This window comes from Ailuropoda melanoleuca, chromosome 13 (genome assembly GCF_002007445.2).
Source record: "Ailuropoda melanoleuca isolate Jingjing chromosome 13, ASM200744v2, whole genome shotgun sequence".
Classification (NCBI taxonomy): Eukaryota; Metazoa; Chordata; class Mammalia; order Carnivora; family Ursidae; genus Ailuropoda; species Ailuropoda melanoleuca.
In genome coordinates, this window is record NC_048230.1 from 29,762,654 (window position 1) to 29,780,190 (window position 17,537).

The 17,537-nt window shown below is 40.3% G+C and overlaps 1 protein-coding gene across 1 annotated transcript in view; it reads left to right on the plus strand.

The window, feature by feature from the left end:
- EFCAB3 (EF-hand calcium binding domain 3) overlaps positions 1-17,537 on the plus strand; it is a 337,832-nt gene that overhangs the window by 303,941 nt on the left and 16,354 nt on the right. The window contains exons 135-137 of the mRNA XM_034640938.1: positions 252-305; positions 8,053-8,143; positions 11,912-11,982. Of these exons, the coding sequence (XP_034496829.1) occupies positions 252-305; positions 8,053-8,143; positions 11,912-11,982 (216 nt within the window). The remainder of the gene's footprint in view (positions 1-251; positions 306-8,052; positions 8,144-11,911; positions 11,983-17,537) is intronic.

The following is a 17,537-nucleotide window of genomic DNA, read 5'->3' on the forward strand; positions in this document are numbered from 1 at the left end:
GTTTGCCAAGTGTTGAATCACCGTATTGTACACCTGAAACTAATACTACACTGAATGTTGTTAACTAACTGAAATTTAAGTAAAAACTCTAAAAAAAAAAAAAACAAGAGGTATGTCACATATAACTGACATTTTCTCTTCACTTTCTCATTCGTTGGAGGAAAAATTAAAAGAAAATTGTAATTTCCTCCTATTCTACTTTTCAAAAACTTCAGAATGTATATAATTTTGACCTTAATCTTGTCTTTAAGCAAAAGGGATGGTGCCACTATATAAGTTGATGAAAACTGGACATGATACTAAAGGTGAGTGTGAGACCTGATGTAAAGGCATCATAATGATGGGATTTAATACTTTGACTTAGGTATTTCAATCCCATAGTTACTTTCCCTCATAGTTTTGTCAATCACTACCCTCCATCTACTTGTTGATAGGCGACTACACCATTCTCTCTCCAATTGTTTTTCTGAGTTCCTTTTGCTTTTATAGTCCATACCACACTGCATCACGTGTGATTATCAGATATTTTATATTGTTTTCTAATGGATTTATTTGTGATGGATTTGTTTTTTTTTTTTTTTAAAGATTTTATTTATTTATTCGACAGAGATAGAGACAGCCAGCGAGAGAGGGAACAAGCAGGGGGAGTGGGAGAGGAAGAAGCAGGCTCATAGCGGAGGAGCCTGATGTGGGGCTCGATCCCATAACGCCGGGATCACGCCCTGAGCCGAAGGCAGACGCTTAACCGCTGTGCCACCCAGGCGCCCCTGGATTTGTTTTTATCTCTAGTTACTTTGTAACTTATTTGGTGCAATTTACAGTGCAATTACACAAAGCAGGTGTTCCTAAATCTGCTACTAAAGAGGCTAATTCAACTCTGTGCTTTAGTGTCCCTATCAATAAAATGAAAAAGGTGAATTAGATTAATGATCTGTTGTTCTTTTTCAGCCGCAAAATTCTAACTTTTGCGGTTGAAAAGACACTATCAAGAAAATGAAAAGCCAACCCACAGAACAGGAGAAATATTTGTAAATTATGTATCTGATAAGGGTCTAGTTTTAACTCCACAATAAAAAGACAAATAACCTACCTGGGTGGTTCAGTTGGCGAAGCATCTGTCTTTGGCTCGTCATGATCCCAGGGTCCTGGGATGGAAACCCACATCAGGCTCTTTGCTCGGCGGGGAATCTGCTTCTCCCTCTGCCTATCACTCCCCCTGCTTGTGCTCATGCTCTCTCTCTCTCTGACAAACAAATAAATAAATAAAATCTTTTTTTAAAAAAAAAAAGAAGATAGGGGGCGCCTGGGTGGCACAGCGGTTAAGCGTCTGCCTTCGGCTCAGGGTGTGAACCCAGAGTTACAGGATCGAGCCCCACATCAGGCTCCTCCGCTATGAGCCTGCTTCTTCCTCTCTCACTCCCCCTGCTTGTGTTCCCTCTCTCGCTGGCTGTCTCTATCTCTGTTAAATAAATAAATAAAATCTTTAAAAAAAAAAAAAAGAAGATATAAAAAATGACTAATAAGCACATGAAAAGGTGTTCAACATCGTTAGTCATTAAAGAAATGCAAATCAAAACTGCAAGCTACCACTTCACACCCACTTGGATGACTATAATAAAAAAAGACAATAACAAATGTTGATGAGGGCATGGAAAAATTGGGAGTCCTCATATATTGCTGGTGGGAATGTAGAATGCGGCAGATGCTGTGGAAAATAATTTGGCAGTCCCCAAAATGTGAAACATAATTACCATATGACCCAGCAATTCTATTCCATGGGATATATCCAAGAGAAATGAAAACATATGTCCACATAAGAACTTGTTCAAGAATGACCATAGAAACACGACCCATAATAGTCAAAAACTGAAGACAATCCAAATGTCCATCAACTGATAAATGGATACACAAAATGTGGCATATCCATACAATAGAATATTGTTTAGCCATAAAAAGAAATGAAGTATGGATACATGCCAAAACACTGATGAACCTTGAAAACATTATGCTAAGTGAAAGAAGCCAGACAAAAAGGCCACATATAATATTATTCTGTTTATACTGAATGTCAAGAATAGGCAAATCAACAGAGAGAAGATAGATTAGTGGTTGCCCATAGGCAACTGCTGTGAGAGGGGAGTATGGGGAGTAGCTGCTAGTTGTACAGGGCTTCTTTCTACGTGATGAAACTATTCTGGATGTAGATGGTGGTGATGGTTGTACAACTTTGTAAATATACTAAAAACCACTGAACTCACACTTTTAAAACAGTAAGTTTTATGGTATGTGAATTATATTTTAAATTTTTTTAAAGTATCGGACTGACCCAAAAAAGCATCTGCTGAAAAAACCCAAGAATGTCAAACCTGCACCTGTTTACTTGTCAAGCTCTGTAGGTGGAAAAAATAAGCAATAGGCTGGGCCCAATATAAGTCCTAGCCCCAAAGCACCTTCCATATATCCAGTGTACCTATCTGTGGAACCCAGCTCATGTCCTAGTACTATCAGCCCCGCAGATGAATATCACACCAGTCCACCAGTTCTAAACTATCTAGGATATGTCCATAAGTAAATTAAGTGAAATCAGTCCTTCATCCCATTTGGTTCTGGTTAGATAACTATTGGTGTAGCTAAATTATAATACATGCCTACTCCCTGGGATATTTTAGTTTCTTATGTATACCACCCTATTAATTTTGATGGCTTCTGTCACCACTATTCACTCACAGATCATGGGAACCTGATTTTGAATGAACTTGTCCCACTTCCCTGCCAGCTACTTTTGGGTAGGCATGCCATCTTTTAAGTCTTTCTTCTCTATTCCTAGCAGATAGTAGGTATCTGCTGAAGGGATGAATGGATGCATATATGTATTCATTTAAACAATCAGTGTCTACCATGTGCCAAGCATTATTCTACATGCTTAGGACAAAAATCCCTACCCTCATCAAACTTACACTCTAGTGAAGAGATATATGCAACAACAAAAAATAAGATAATAATATGACAGAGATTACAGAGATTAAAAAAAAAAACCAAAGATACTCTTCCAAAGAAGACAACCAGATAGCTAACAGACACATGAAAAGATGCTCAATATCACTCATCATCAGGGAAATACAAATGAAAACCACGATGAGATACCACCTCACGCCTGTCAGAATGGCTAAAATTAACAATACAAGAAACAACAGGTGTTGGTGAGGGTGCGGAGAAAGGTGAACCCTCTTGCACTGCTGCAGGGAACGCAAACTGGTGCAGCCATCTGGAGAACAGTATGGAGGTTTCTCAAAAAGTTAAAATTAGAACTACCCTACGATCCAGCAATTGCACTACTAGGTATTTATCTGAAGGATGCAAACATAGTGATTTGAAGGGGTACATGCACCAAGATGTTTATAGCAGCATTATCAACAATAGCCAAACTCTGGAGAGAGACCAAATGTCTCTCTACTGAAGAATGGATTAAGAAGATGTAGTGTATATATATACAATGGAATATTACTCAGCCATCAAAAAAATGAACTCTTGCCATTTGCAATGATGTGAACGGAGCTAGAGTGTATTATGCTAAGTGAAATAAGTCAGTCAGAGAAAGACAAATACCATATAATCTCACTCATATGAGAATTTTTTTTAAGATTTTATTTACTTGAGAGAGACAGAGAGAACACAAGCAGGGGGAAAGGGACGGAGGGAGAAGCAGACTCCCCACTGAGCAGGGAGCCCGACATGGGGCTTGATCCCAGGTCCCTGGGAGGATGACCTGAGCCAAAGGCAGATGCTTAACCAACTGAGCCACTCAGGCGCCCCTCATATGTGAAATTTAAGAAGGAAAACAGATGAACATATGGGAAGGGGGAAAAGAAAAAAAGGAGAGAGGGAAACAAGCCATAAAAGACTTTTTTAAAAGATTTTATTTATTTATTTTTAGAGAGAGAGAGTGCAAGCAGGGGGAGGAACAAGTAGGATGGGAGAGAGAGGGGAAAGAATCTCAGGCAGCCTCTGTGCTGAGTGCAGAGCCCAATGTGGGGCTTGATCTCACCACCCCAAGACCATGACCTAAGCTGAAACCAAGAATTGGATGCTCAATAGACTGAGCCACCCAGGCACCCTGAGACTCTTGATGGTAGAGAACAACCTAAGGGCTGATGGAGGGAGGGGGGTGGCGGAAGGGCTAGATGGGTGATGGGTATTAAGGAGAGCACTTGTTATGATGAGCACTGGGTGTTGTATGTAAGTGATGAATCACTGAATGCTACTCCAGAAACCAATATTGCACAGTATGTTAACTATCTAAAATGTAAATTTAAAAAATGAATAAATAAATAAAGCAAAAGAAATGGGTATAGGGAATTCTGGAAGTGAGGGAAGGTAATCAAGAAAGGCCTTGCTGATAAAGGTCATTTAAGCAAAAAAATGAAGAGATAAGGGAGTGAGCAATAAGTAATCTGAGGCAAGAGCACTCCATGCAGAGAGCAGAGCAAGTGTAAATGCCTTTATATAAGAGCATGCTTGCAGTATTTGAGAAAAAGCTAATGGGCCATTCTGGCTAGAACAGAGTGAACAAGGGCAATGTAAGAGAAGATAAGGTCATAGAACTAAGGAACAGGACCATGACATTCAGTCACATAGTCTGTGCAATGCACAGTTCCAGGGTTGTGCAATAAGATGTCCCAGTAAGGGGGTGGTGCAGGTGCAGCCAGTAACAGATCATATAAGCCTTGAAGGCTATTGTAAAGGTTGGATTTTTACCCTGAGTGATATAGGAAAGTACTGGAGGATTTGAGCAGAGACATGACATGATCTGACTTAAGTTTTGAGAGGATTATCCTGGTTTCTATGTGTAGGATAGACTTGGCAGGTAGTGGATGAGGCAAGAGCAGAAGCAGGAAGACCAGTTAGACCAGAACAGCAGGTAGAGGTGGAGATGGTGGAAAGTAATTTGATTACATACATATTTTGAAGATGGAATCAACAGTATTTCCTGCTAGATATATTCCCTGATGTATCCCAGGGCCTAGAACAAAATAGGCACAAAAAAATATTTACAGAATGAATGGATTGAATTAGATGTAAAATGTAAAAGAGGAGGATTGGAGCATATTCTAAGGGTTTTGGCCTGAACAGAGGATGGAGCACAGGCCTGGAAGGATGGAACTGCCATTTCCTAAGATGAAGAGGTAAATGAATAGGTGACCAGATACATGGTGTTATATTTGTTGAGTTAGTGAAGAAATTAATTCAAATCCAAGTGGTTGCAAATATTATAAAAAGAGGAGATATTTAAAACTCAGAATATTTAGGGGTGCCTGGGTGGCTCAGTCACTTAAGAGTGTGCGTTTGGCTCAGATCATGACCTCAGGGTCCTGGGATTGCCCCACGTCCGGCTCCCTGCTCAGTGAGGAGCCTGCTTCTCCCTCTCCCTCTGCCCCTCCGCCCTCCCCCTTGAGGACATTATGCTAAGTCAAATAAGCCAGTCACAAAAAAACAAATACTGTGTGATTCCACTTATATGAGATTTCTAAAGTGAAATTCATAGAAAATAGAATGGTGGTTGCCAGGGATTAGGGGAGGAGTAATTGGAGAACTAGTGTTTATTGAGTTTAGAGGCTCATTTTTGCAAGATAAAAAAGTTCTGGAGATTGGTTGCACAACAGTGTGAATATACTTAACAATACTAAACTGTATGCTTAAAATGGTTAAGGTAGTAAGTTTTATGTTTATGTGTTTTTTGCCACAGTTTGAAATCATAATAAAAATAATATTAATATTAATTTAATTAGTAATAATATGCTTCTCAACAATCCCATCCAATAGGACCTGCCATTATTCCCATTTTAATCTTTGTAGGCCCTAACATAGTAGGCCCTTATCAAATACTTGTTTAATTAATTTGTGAATTAAACCATCCCTTTCTTTCCCTTTGTATCCCAAAGCAGAATAGGAGGCAATGTACCAAGTTCAGAAAGACTAGGGAAATGTCAAATTATGCTCACAATAGGGGCACCTGGGTGGCACAGCTGTTAAAGCGTCTGCCTTCGGCTCAGGGCGTGGTCCCGGCGTTGTGGGATCGAGCCCCACGTCAGGCTCCTCTGCTATGAGCCTGCTTCTTCCTCTCCCATTCTCCCTGCTTGTGTTCCCTCTCTCGCTGGCTGTCTCTATCTCTGTTGAATAAATAAATAAAATCTTTAAAAAAAAAAAAAATTATGCTCACAATAAACAAACAAACTCTGAGAGCAGGAATAGAAAGCCTCTAGAACTGCAGCTACTAAGTGAGGCCTGAAACAATTTTAGGGGCTGAAGCTAAACCGTGGGTGCCAAAGGTATCTGTGCTTGGCCATGATGAAGACTAAAGACATGGCTAACTCGTGTGCTAGGTGATTTATAATGCCATGAGACCTGTGAGATCTTGAATATTAAAGTTTCTAATTAAAACAATCATAATCTTTTTTAAATTGCTCTTTTTTAAATCACTCTTTCCAATAATACTATAGTCTACAAACCTATGAGAGTTTGGGGTATTTTTGTCCTTCCTAGGCTTAAGCAATTAATGAAATGGTTCTTAATCACTATTCAATCAAGGCATTTGGGTAAAATTTTTCATTTGAACAACCTTCAACTCACTAATGTTTAACATGGAACTATATTAATACAGAATTTAAAAAAACAAAAAATTCCCCCTTCCCTGAAATCCCCACAGTGTCAAAATGTTCTCATTTTGTAATTGACACCCACACATCCCCCAAGGGTACTAAATAGACCACCTTGAAAACATGGTTGCTCTAGAGCTGGAAGGAGCTTGTAGGTCATTCTCGCCTGAGCCTGAGCCTGAGAAGTGAGTGAGGTCACAGTTGTATGATGAAACAAACCCTTTATTGGATTCTTGATCTGACTGAAGCCCAGAAGTGGTAGGTAGCACAGCTTAAAAGTAGGCAAATATCTGGATTTTGTAGGAATCTATGCTGAGTCCTTTTTTTTTTTTCAATCTATCATCTCTGTGAGAGATTGAAGGTAGTTTTTTAAAGTAATGATTATTTTGCACCATGAGGATGATTTCACAGCACCTTTCAAGTGCCTAAATTATTGAGCCTCTCCGGAGTTCCCAGCTCTGTGGTAGGTTTACAGATTTTGAACACGTGTAATTGAGTTATTTAGAAACAACTGGCTTTCCAGGCTCTGAGGTTAAGACCTAGGAAAATGAACCAAACTGTAATTACACATTCAAAGGCGTTTTCTTTGTAGTTTCATAGTATTTGTCTATCATTCCTAAATCAGCAACCCAGTATTCTTGTCAGTGAACCACCTAATATAGTCTACACTTTGAAAATTGCAATTGGAGAGGTAAACTGACAATAAAAGGGGGAAGCCCTACCAACCCAGCTTCTGGTCCATAGACCCTGATACCCAAACTCTGCTGAAGTGGAAAGGCAGGACTAGGGAGGCTCTAGTGGTTAAAAGTCCATTCAGGAGGGTCTAGGGTGGCGAAACAGCATTGTATCCCACCTCCACTCCTACATTTGGGTTCTCATACAGTGGGTTCATAAGAACTGACAGGGCAGGGATGGACCTCCCAGAAGTAAATCCTGGAAAATCTACTTATTACCAGACAGGTATCCAAGATATAAACAATTAGGTAAATATTTTAGAAATGCTGTAACATTTTATTCTGTCGATTATAACATGAAATGTTCTACTGATTTCAAAAATAAATTTTGTCTTTATTTAAAGTTATTTAAATAATTTTTCCACATATCTCCAGATGCTTTATCTATGTCACATGGTATCACTTATTTTTATATATGATCAGAATGACACTATTTGAAGTCAGGGAGACAATGGTAAGATGTATTGCTTAGAGATCTCGGGACAGTGAAGAGGTCCTTCCACGTGGCCTTCCAACGTTTCACATATCTCTAACGTGAATTTGCACATACTACCATTCCTCAAGGCCCTGGACTTCAAACTCTAGGTCTTGAGCCAAGAAAGTTACAAAAGGAAATAGAGGAATTAATTTGTGATTTGATCTTATTTGTATCTTCTGAATTCCAGAAAGAGTTATTGGCCCTATGGCAGTTTCTGACATTAAATCAAAATTTAAGCTGAATCCTCTAACAAAAGTACCCAGCTCCCATGGCAAGAGGTAAGTAATGAATGTATTCAGGTGATAGATTAAGGTAAAGAATTTTTTTTTAAGGTTTTACTTATTTAGGGACACCTGATGGCTCAGTCAGTTAAGCGTCTGCCTTTAGCTCAGGTCATGATCCCAGGGTCCTGGGATTGAGTCCCACGTTGAGCTCCTTGCTCAGCAGGGAGCCTGCTTCTGCCTCTGCCTGCCGCTCCCCCTGCTTGTGCTTGCTCCCTCTCTCTCTCTCTCAAATACACCAAATCTTTTACTTATTTAAAGAGAGAGCATGTGTGCATGAGCAGGGGGAGGGGCAGAGGAAGAGGAAAGAGAGAATTTCAAGCCAGCTGTGCTCCGAGCATAGAGCCCTACCCAGAGCTTGATCTCATGACCCTGAGATCATGACCTGAGCCGAAATCAAGAGTCAGACACCCAACCAACTGAGCCACCTAGGCACCCTGAATAGATTATGGTGAAGAATTATTAAGGTGATAAATATTTTAAATACCCATAACGGCTATGAGGAAACAAGTTAGAAGGCTCTTCAAGTACCCTGTGATAAATTGAGTTATAAAACTAAATATATGAATTAAAGATAAAGGTTTTTTATAAAAAGAAAAAAATATATATCCTTTTAGACTGGAGAAACAAAAAGTTCTCTTCCCTGTTCCCCCAAATGAGAAGGAATTTTTGCGTAGGGGGTCAGAATACCCAAGAGGGCTTAAGAAGTTGTCAGTAAATGGCTAACAGACACATGAAAAAATGTTCAAATCATTAGCCATCAGGGAAATTCAAATCAAAACCACACTGAGATACCACCTTACGCCAGTTAGAATGGCAAAAATAGACAAGGCAAGAAACAACAATTGTTGGAGAGGATGTGGAGAAAGGGGATCCCTCCTACATTGTTGGTGGGAATGCAAGTTGGTACAGCCACTCTGGAAAACAGTGTGGAGGTCCCTTAAAAAGTTAAAAATTGAACTACCCTATGACCCAGCCATTGCACTACTGGGTGTTTACCCCAAAGATACAGACGTAGTAAAGAGAAGGGCCATATGCACCCCAATGTTCATAGCTGCATTGTCCACAATAGCCAAATCATGGAAGGAGCCGAGATGCCCTTCAACAGATGACTGGATTAAGAAGCTGTGGTCCATATATACAATGGAATATTACTCAGCTATCAGAAAGAACGAATTCTCAACATTTGCTGCAACATGGACGGCACTGGAGGAGATAATGCTAAGTGAAATAAGTCAAGCAAGAGAAAGACAATTATCATATGATTTCTCTCGTCTATGGAACATAAGAACTAGGAGGATCGGTAGGGGAAGAAAGGGATAAAGAAAGGGGGGGGTGATCAGAAGGGGGAATGAAACATGAGAGACTATGGACTATGAGAAACAAACTGAGGGTCTCAGAGGGAAGGGGGGTAGGGGATTGGGATAGACTGGTGATGGGTAGTAAGGAGGGCACGTATTGCATGGTGCACTGGGTGCTCTACGCAACTAATGAAACATCGAACTTTACATCGGAATCTGGGGATGTACTGTATGGTGACTAACATAATATAATAAAAAATCATTAAAAAAAAAGAAGTTGTCAGTAATACATTCAGGTATTTTTAGTGCCAGTTTAAAGGTGAATTAAGTTTTGAGGATCAGAAAAAAGACCTAAGCCCCTAAGCAAGTCAGTATAGAGGAAGGGTCTATAGCTCAAATATGGCCAATAAAATGAAACCTAGGTAAATTAGTCATGACTAACCTTGAGCTAAAATTAGGAAGGGAGCTTTGCCTCTGACATTAACAATAGCTTTTTTCTCAGTCTGATAACTACAAATTCCAATAAACCGTAGCCACTAATGATTGAAAATAAGAGCCTGATCTATATTTTATCAGAGCATAAGAAGGAAAGCCTCTCTTCTCTTTCAAACCATCCATTTTCTGTGCCATTTTGAAAGTATTTCCCCTAGTGCCCTTAACTATGCCACTGCTACAAGAATAGATTACTGACCTTTTTAGAGGGATGTGGGTAAGACAACCATACTGCCACCAAATCCCTTGATCTCATTGTTCCCTACCCTGCATTACAAGCTGTCTCTTGAACTAATGACATCCTTGTCACTGAAAGTAGTCAAGCAAAGACTTGACAATACCGCACATAGAGGGAACTCCTACATGAGATGAGAGTCTAGGCTGAGCTCATTCCAAATTTAAGGTACTTCAAACCTTTGAAACGTTATAAAATAAAAAGACTGTTTCCCATTTGTGAGCCAAGATAAGATTTGAAATTCTGCCAAGAGTATCCTTTTTTTAATGTAGCCAATAAAGACTTCATCCTGCCTGGCCTTCTACTTTCCTCTTGCTTCTTGAGAACTCCATATTTCTCCATCTACTGCATCTTTAATATCATGCAAAAGAAATTCATTTATATTTAGAAATACAGCAAATATAAAATAACGTATCAGAGTAAGGGCCACCTTGAGTTTTCAGAAGTTCAAATAGGTGACAGAACAGAAGCACCATACGAAGAAATCAGTGTTAGTAAAAGCAGAGAAAATAAGACTAATTAGGTAAAATTGCATGTTGAAAAAGTTAGGAATGGTGTATTTTGAGACCTTATCACCTCCATTTTTACTAGGTCCGTCTTTGAAAATCAGATGAATCTACTAGATACTGTAGGTTATATGCTAAATACTAAATGCATAAACCATAGCTTTTTAAATATACCATGTTTAGTATTTCTCCCCATTTCACTTTTTTAACTGCTTCTAGTAAAAACAAAAACTAAGAGATTCCATATTAAAACTTTTAGTTTAGTATCAAAGCTAAATGTATTTTAAATAAAATTAATTTATAAAATCATGATTATTTAAGTTTACTTTTAAATGACTGTATTATAAGCAAACCCAGTTTTGTACAATATATTTTTATGTTCCTAAATGAATTACCCCCTGGAGATCTATACAAAATATCCCCAAGTAGTAATATGTTTTCTCTTTTCCCAGATTTTATTTTTCTGAGAAAATTAAAAGTCACCCAGGGTTCCAAATTCTCCAGAAGCACTGTCTCAGATGATAGATACAGATAGATAAGTAGGTAGGTAAGTAGGCAGATAGATGATGATAGATGATAGATAGATGATAGATAGATAGATAGATAGATAGATAGATAGATAGATAGATAGATGATAGATAGATAGATAGATGATACCATGTAGATGATGGTTTAGAATAGATGTAGATATATCTACCTCTCTCTAATATGCTGGTAAAAATACAGTTTGGCAGTTAAAGTCATAAGATAACTATGGTTACAAAGCTTTCAGTGTAAAGATATTCATCCTAAGATTATTTATACCACTTAAAAATTTGAAACAATTCCTATTTCTAGCTATAGGAATAGTGTAGGGCAAATCCTTGAGCTTTGGAGTCAGATAAACCTGAATATGAATCCCATGACTTTCACCTATTATCTGTGCAATTTGGGACAAGTTATTTAATCCCTCTGAGCTTCAGTTTCCTCTTTTGTAAAATGGAGAAAATCAGATTTTTTTAAGGGTGTAAGGGCGATGGGCAGGTATAGGGCAGATGTGGACCTCAGTAGCCAGCATTTTCTCACTGTCCATCCTGTAACTATTGGTGAGTGACAGTAACAGGTCCCTTAGGAGGTGAGACTCTGGATGTATTGTGACGCTCACGGTCTTTCCAGTCAGCAAAAACTGATGAATGGAACTAATATTTGCCAGTTTCATATATGTATTAAATCTTCTCATGTCTTTTGTCAGGGATAAAGATTTACCAGGATCTCTCCCCTGCCAAAGCAAAGCAAAGAAGCTGAATGCTTCACAAATGCAAGGTAATGACAATAAGCCCTCAAATGAAAGCATCAACTAAGGCCCCTTGATAAATCTGATCATTTTCTTCTCTAAGAGAGATCTGCAATTTCAAGAGTTGTCTGTGGTACTCTGCTTTTTGAGAGCAAAAGTTCTAATTCAATGTCTAATTTGTGGGAAGGAAGAGGGATTACTTTCAAACAGACATCTCCTAGAATTTGGACAGTCCTAGACAAATATTTTTATTCAAATAAGAACTTGTGAGTATACAAAAGAACAAATGCAAAGTCAAATAGAAATTAAGCAATGGGGCAGTATAAATAGCTATACTGGCTATAGTTTATTAGTCCAAACAGCAAATATTTATTTAAAGCCCGCAGTATACTAAGCATGGGAAACATAACAAGTAACATGTCAGACGTGGTCACTGCCCTGATAGGAAGTCCTTCAGGGAAGTCAGACCATTAAACCATGAGTTTTTGACTGAAACATTTAAATCACAATATGACGTAAGTTATGATGGGGAAGTATAAAGTATTTTGGGAGCCTAAAAGAAAGTCTCCTGACTTGGTCTTGGGAGGTTAAGAAGGGAGTCCTAGAGAAGGCTGGATAATAAGTCGGAGGCAAACAGTGCAAAGGAAGTGTTCTGGACAGAAAGAGTGGAATCTGCAAAGTCCCAAAGGAAAGGGAAAGCATGACTCCCTGGAAAAAAAGAAAAGGAAAAAAAGAAAGAAAGTCAAGCATGGCTGTGTTTGGGTTCTAGGAAGCCTAATGCTTCTCCCCTCCAAGTTTGGAACCAATTGAAAACAAAACAGAAACCAAAGAATCACCTTTATTGCTAGGAAAGCTAAGCACAAAAGATTATCAAGATCAGAATTACATTTTTCATTGTTCAACTGAGCTAAATGCCTTAATAATAAGTTTATAGCCTTCTAAAACTTTTAAGGTTCCTAAAACTCATTCATATACATTGGTGCTTGTATTAGGGGTTCCCAGGATCTATTTTTTTTTAAGATTTAATTTATTTTATTTGAGAGAGAGAGAGAGAGCATGCAAGGGGGGTGGGGAGGCAGAGGGAGAAAATCTCAAGCAAACTCCATGCTGAGCGCAGAGCCAGATGCAGGGCTCAATCCCATGACCCTGAGATCATGACCTGAACCAAAACCAAGAGTTGGACGCTCAACCAACTGAGCTACCCAGGCGCCCCCCTTCCAACCAAGATCTATTTTAATCAGGTATTATCAGACATACAGACTCAGAAATGACTGTCAAAGAGGAAGAAGTATCTTATACTCATAGATCCCTAAAAATAAGAGGCACAGCACAGCAGGAAGGGCCACACAAGGCAGCACCATAGTCAGGAGGCAAAGGGTGGGTGGGGGGAAGTGGGCAAGAGCCTTTCCGGTGGTTTCTGCAGGAAGGAACAAGTTTTAAACACTATATGCTGACAATTCTCAAATGTATATGTCCAGCCCACGCCTCTCTCCCCAGCTCCAGGCTCATATCTGATTGCCTCCTTGAACACCCCCAATTGTATTTCTAATAGACACCTCAAAATCAACATGTCCAAAACTGAACTCCTGATGTGTTCCTCATACTCTCATTTTTATTGTGGTAAAATACGTATAACATAAAAATTACAATTCTAGGGGCACCTGGATGGCTCAGTCCATTAAGCATCTGCCTTCGGCTCAGGTCATGATCCCAGGACCCTGGGATCGAGTCTGACATGGGCTCCCTGCTCATAGGGGAGTCGGCTTCCCCCTCTGCCTGCCTCTCTCTGTGCTCATGCTCTCTCGCTCTCTGTCTCTCTCAAATAAATAAATAGAATATTCTTTAAAAATTACAATTTTAAGGGCGCCTGGGTAGTGCAGTTGTTAAGCGTCTGCCTTCAGCTCAGGGCGTGATCCCGGAGTTCTGGGATCGAGTCCCACATCGGGCTCCTCGGCTGGGAGCCTGCTTCTTCCTCTCCTTCTCCCCTGCTGTGTTCCCTCTCTCGCTGGCTGTCTCTCTGTCACATAAATAAAATCTTTAAAAAAAAATAAAAATAAATAAAAATTACAATTTTAACCATTTTCAAGTATATATGTACAGGTCAGCACATTAAATATATTCACATGTTCTATAGACATCACCACATCCACCTCCAGACATTTTCATCTTCCCAAACTGAACCTCCACACCCACTAAACAGTAGGTCCCCATTCTTCCTTCCCCTCAGCCTCTTACTCTTAAAACATGCTCAACCCACAGTCTTCGCCATCTCCTTTCACTGTTCTGGAAAAAATCTTGGAGACATCCTTGACTCTTCTGACTCAGCCTACCATCAAAAAGTCTCATTGGCTCTACCTTTAAGATCTATCTGGAAGCAGCCAATTCTTACCACGTGTGCTACAACCATAGTCTGAGGCACATTGTTGCTCACCCACAATAGCCCCTGACTCTAATCTCCACACTTCTACCCATACCCTTACAAAAGTCTGTTTTTCTGGGGCGCCTGGGTGGCTCAGTCTTTAAGCATCTGCCTTCAGCTCAGGGCGTGATCCCGGATTCCTGGGATCAACCCCCACATCAGGCTCTTCCGCTGGGAGCCTGCTTCTTCCTCTCCCATTCCCCCTGCTTGTGTTCCCTGTCTCGCTGGCTGTCTCTATCTCTGTCGAATAAATAAATGAAATCTTAAAAAAAAAAGTCAGTTTTTCTAACAGCTGGAGTGATCTTTTTAAAACGTAAGTCAGGTAGGAGTAAGGGGAGGAGCTGACCTAAGGAACTTCCAAAATGGTGTTTTGACTAGAAGCTCTAAGACCAAACACGAAAGGATCTATACATAAACAGTGTACTCTAGCTAGTACAGGTGTTTCTTATAGGAGGATAGTGTAACAATTCTGAAACTGGTGTACATGTCTAGGAGGACAGAATAACTCAGTAAATGGATGATGGATGCTGGGAGCCAGGTGGGAAGTTACAGATAAACAAGGGGAGAAGGCTAAAGTGAACCGGCAGTACTGGCTTAGGTTTGAGACATCACTGTGAACTCATGTTTAGCTTCATATGGATACAGGTGGATAGATCAAGAAATAAACGTGTGTGTATGTGTGTGTTAGTATTCACACATGTACTTCCCAGCACTGTCTGCTGAGAGGACTTAGAGGCACTGATACCCCCACAGCAACAAGCAGACCCAGCACCCAGATCCTGACTTCTAATGCCAGCCTCCTATGAGAGAAGCGGAGTTGCTGGGATAAATGGCTGATTCTAGGGCCCAGGCAGGGAACATAGAAGACAAACCTGGGGGGCACCTGGGTAGCACAGTCGTTAAGCGTCTGCCTTCGGCTCAGGGCTTGATCCCGCTGTTCCGGAATCGAGTCCCACATCGGGCTCCTCCGCTGGGAGCCTGCTTCTTCCTCTCCCACTCCCCTGCTGTGTTCCCTCTCGCTGGCTGTCTCTCTGTCACATAAATAAATAAAATCTTTAGAAAAAAAAAAAGAAGACAAACCTGGAACATCTTGTAGTGACAGAAAGGAAGGAAGTGCTCCAAAAACAAAAGGACACAGGAGCTTTTTGGAGGGATACAGAAGCCAACCCCAAAGGGTTCACAATGGTGAAAGCTGGAGCAATTTGGGCAACAAAAATAAATAAAATAGTATTGGGTTATAACTCAAAGTATAAAATAAATACCCACAAGTCCATACTGACAGAAATAAATGACTGAATTTTTTTAAGTGTTTTTATTTATTTATATTTGCGAGAGAGAGGGGGAGGGGGTAGAAGCAGAAGGAGAGAGAGAAGCAGGCTCCCACTGAGCAGGGAACCTGATGCAGGGCTTGATCCCAGGACCCTGGGATCATGACCTGAGCTAAAGGCAGCCGCTTAACTGAGCCACCCAGGCGCCCAAATGACTGAATTCTTTATGGAGAAGAGACAAATCAGTCTTACAAGAGAATTCCAAATAATGCATGGAGATATTACTTCCTCCAGGAGGTGGAACTTAAATCCCCCTGTCCCCAGCCTTCTGTGTCCTGAGTTTGGACTTCCCTTAGTGACTTGCTTCCAAAGAGTAAAATATGGAAAGGAGGGAAGTAACTTTACAGCGGAAAACCCTGACAAACGCTCCCTCAGCCAGGTAATCAAGATAAACATCATCAGTGGTAAGTCATACTGAAAATTTCGTGGCCTCGATATAACGATGAGAATGGTACTTCGCTTTGGTCATCTTCTTTCCAAAAATCTATCATCTCAGGCTAACCATGAGAAAAACGTGAGGAAACCCCAAATTGAGGGACTTCCACAAAATACCTGAACAATACTACTCAGAACTGTCAAGGTCACCCAAAGCAAGGAAAGTCTGAGAAACTGTTACGGAAAAGAGGCTAAAAAGATATGACAACTAAATGTAATATGGCATCCTGGATGGGATACTGGAAAAGTAAAAGGGCCTTAGGGAAAAACAAATGGAGCGTGATTAATGTCTCCAGTTTAGTTAATAGCCCTACACCAATGTTGGCTTCTTAGTTGCAATAAATGTACCACAGTAATGTAAGGTGCTAACATTGGGGGAAACTGGGTGAGGGGCCCATGGGAATTCTCTGGGCTATCTTTGCAACTCTATCTAAAACCAATCTAAAATAAAATTAAAGGGGTGACTGGGTGGCTATCCAACTTACCTGTTCATTACATTTATATGAGGGCAGAGATCTCTGCCTGTTTAGGGCACTGATGTATCCTAGGCACTGGGAGCAGCACCTGGCACATAGAAGGCATGCCTACTAACATGCTAGAAGTAATAGGAGGAATTAGAAACAAGTCAGAGATGACTCCAGCCCTAGAGAAGCCTGCCTTCAACCAAGGGAGAAAGATGTTTCCCACTCACACAGTTACAAGGCAGGTATCATTTTATCTCTACAGGCTGAATCGCTCTCATACATGCAGATGCTAACACTTGAACGTGACATGAAATAAGTTTTATTCTGGTGCCATTTGAGATATACTTTGTTCTGGGTGTATTTCTTCATTTGCTAATTTTAGAAAATACATGTCTAATTTCGGCTCCAGTTAATGCCCTGAGTGTGTCTTTGAAAAAAACTTTGAGTCTATTCAAAACATTCACATGCATATAATTTGGGTCCATTTTGATGCATCAGTTTTCTGTTGCTGCCATAACAAATTGCCATAAACTTAGCAGCTTAAAACAACACAAATTTAGTATCTCGCAGTTCTGTGGGCCAGAAGTCCTGGCTTCTTATCAAGAGGCTCTGAAGGGGGACACCTGGGTGGGTCAGTCGGTTAAGCATCTGCCTTCCGCTCAGGTCATGGGGCTTCCTATTCAGCGGCGAGTCTGCTTCTCCCTCTGCCTCTGTCTGCCCCTCCCCCTGCTTGCTCTCTCTCTCTCTCTCTCTCCCTCTCTCTCTCTCTCTAACAAATAAATAAAATCTTTAAAATAAAAAAAAAAGAGGCTCTGAAGGAAAATCTGCTTCTAAGATCATTCAGGTTCTTGGTGGAACCTAGTTACTTGTGGTTCTAGGGCTCAAGTCTCACTTCCTTACTGGCGGTCAGCCAGGAGCCTCTCTCAGCACCTGATGTC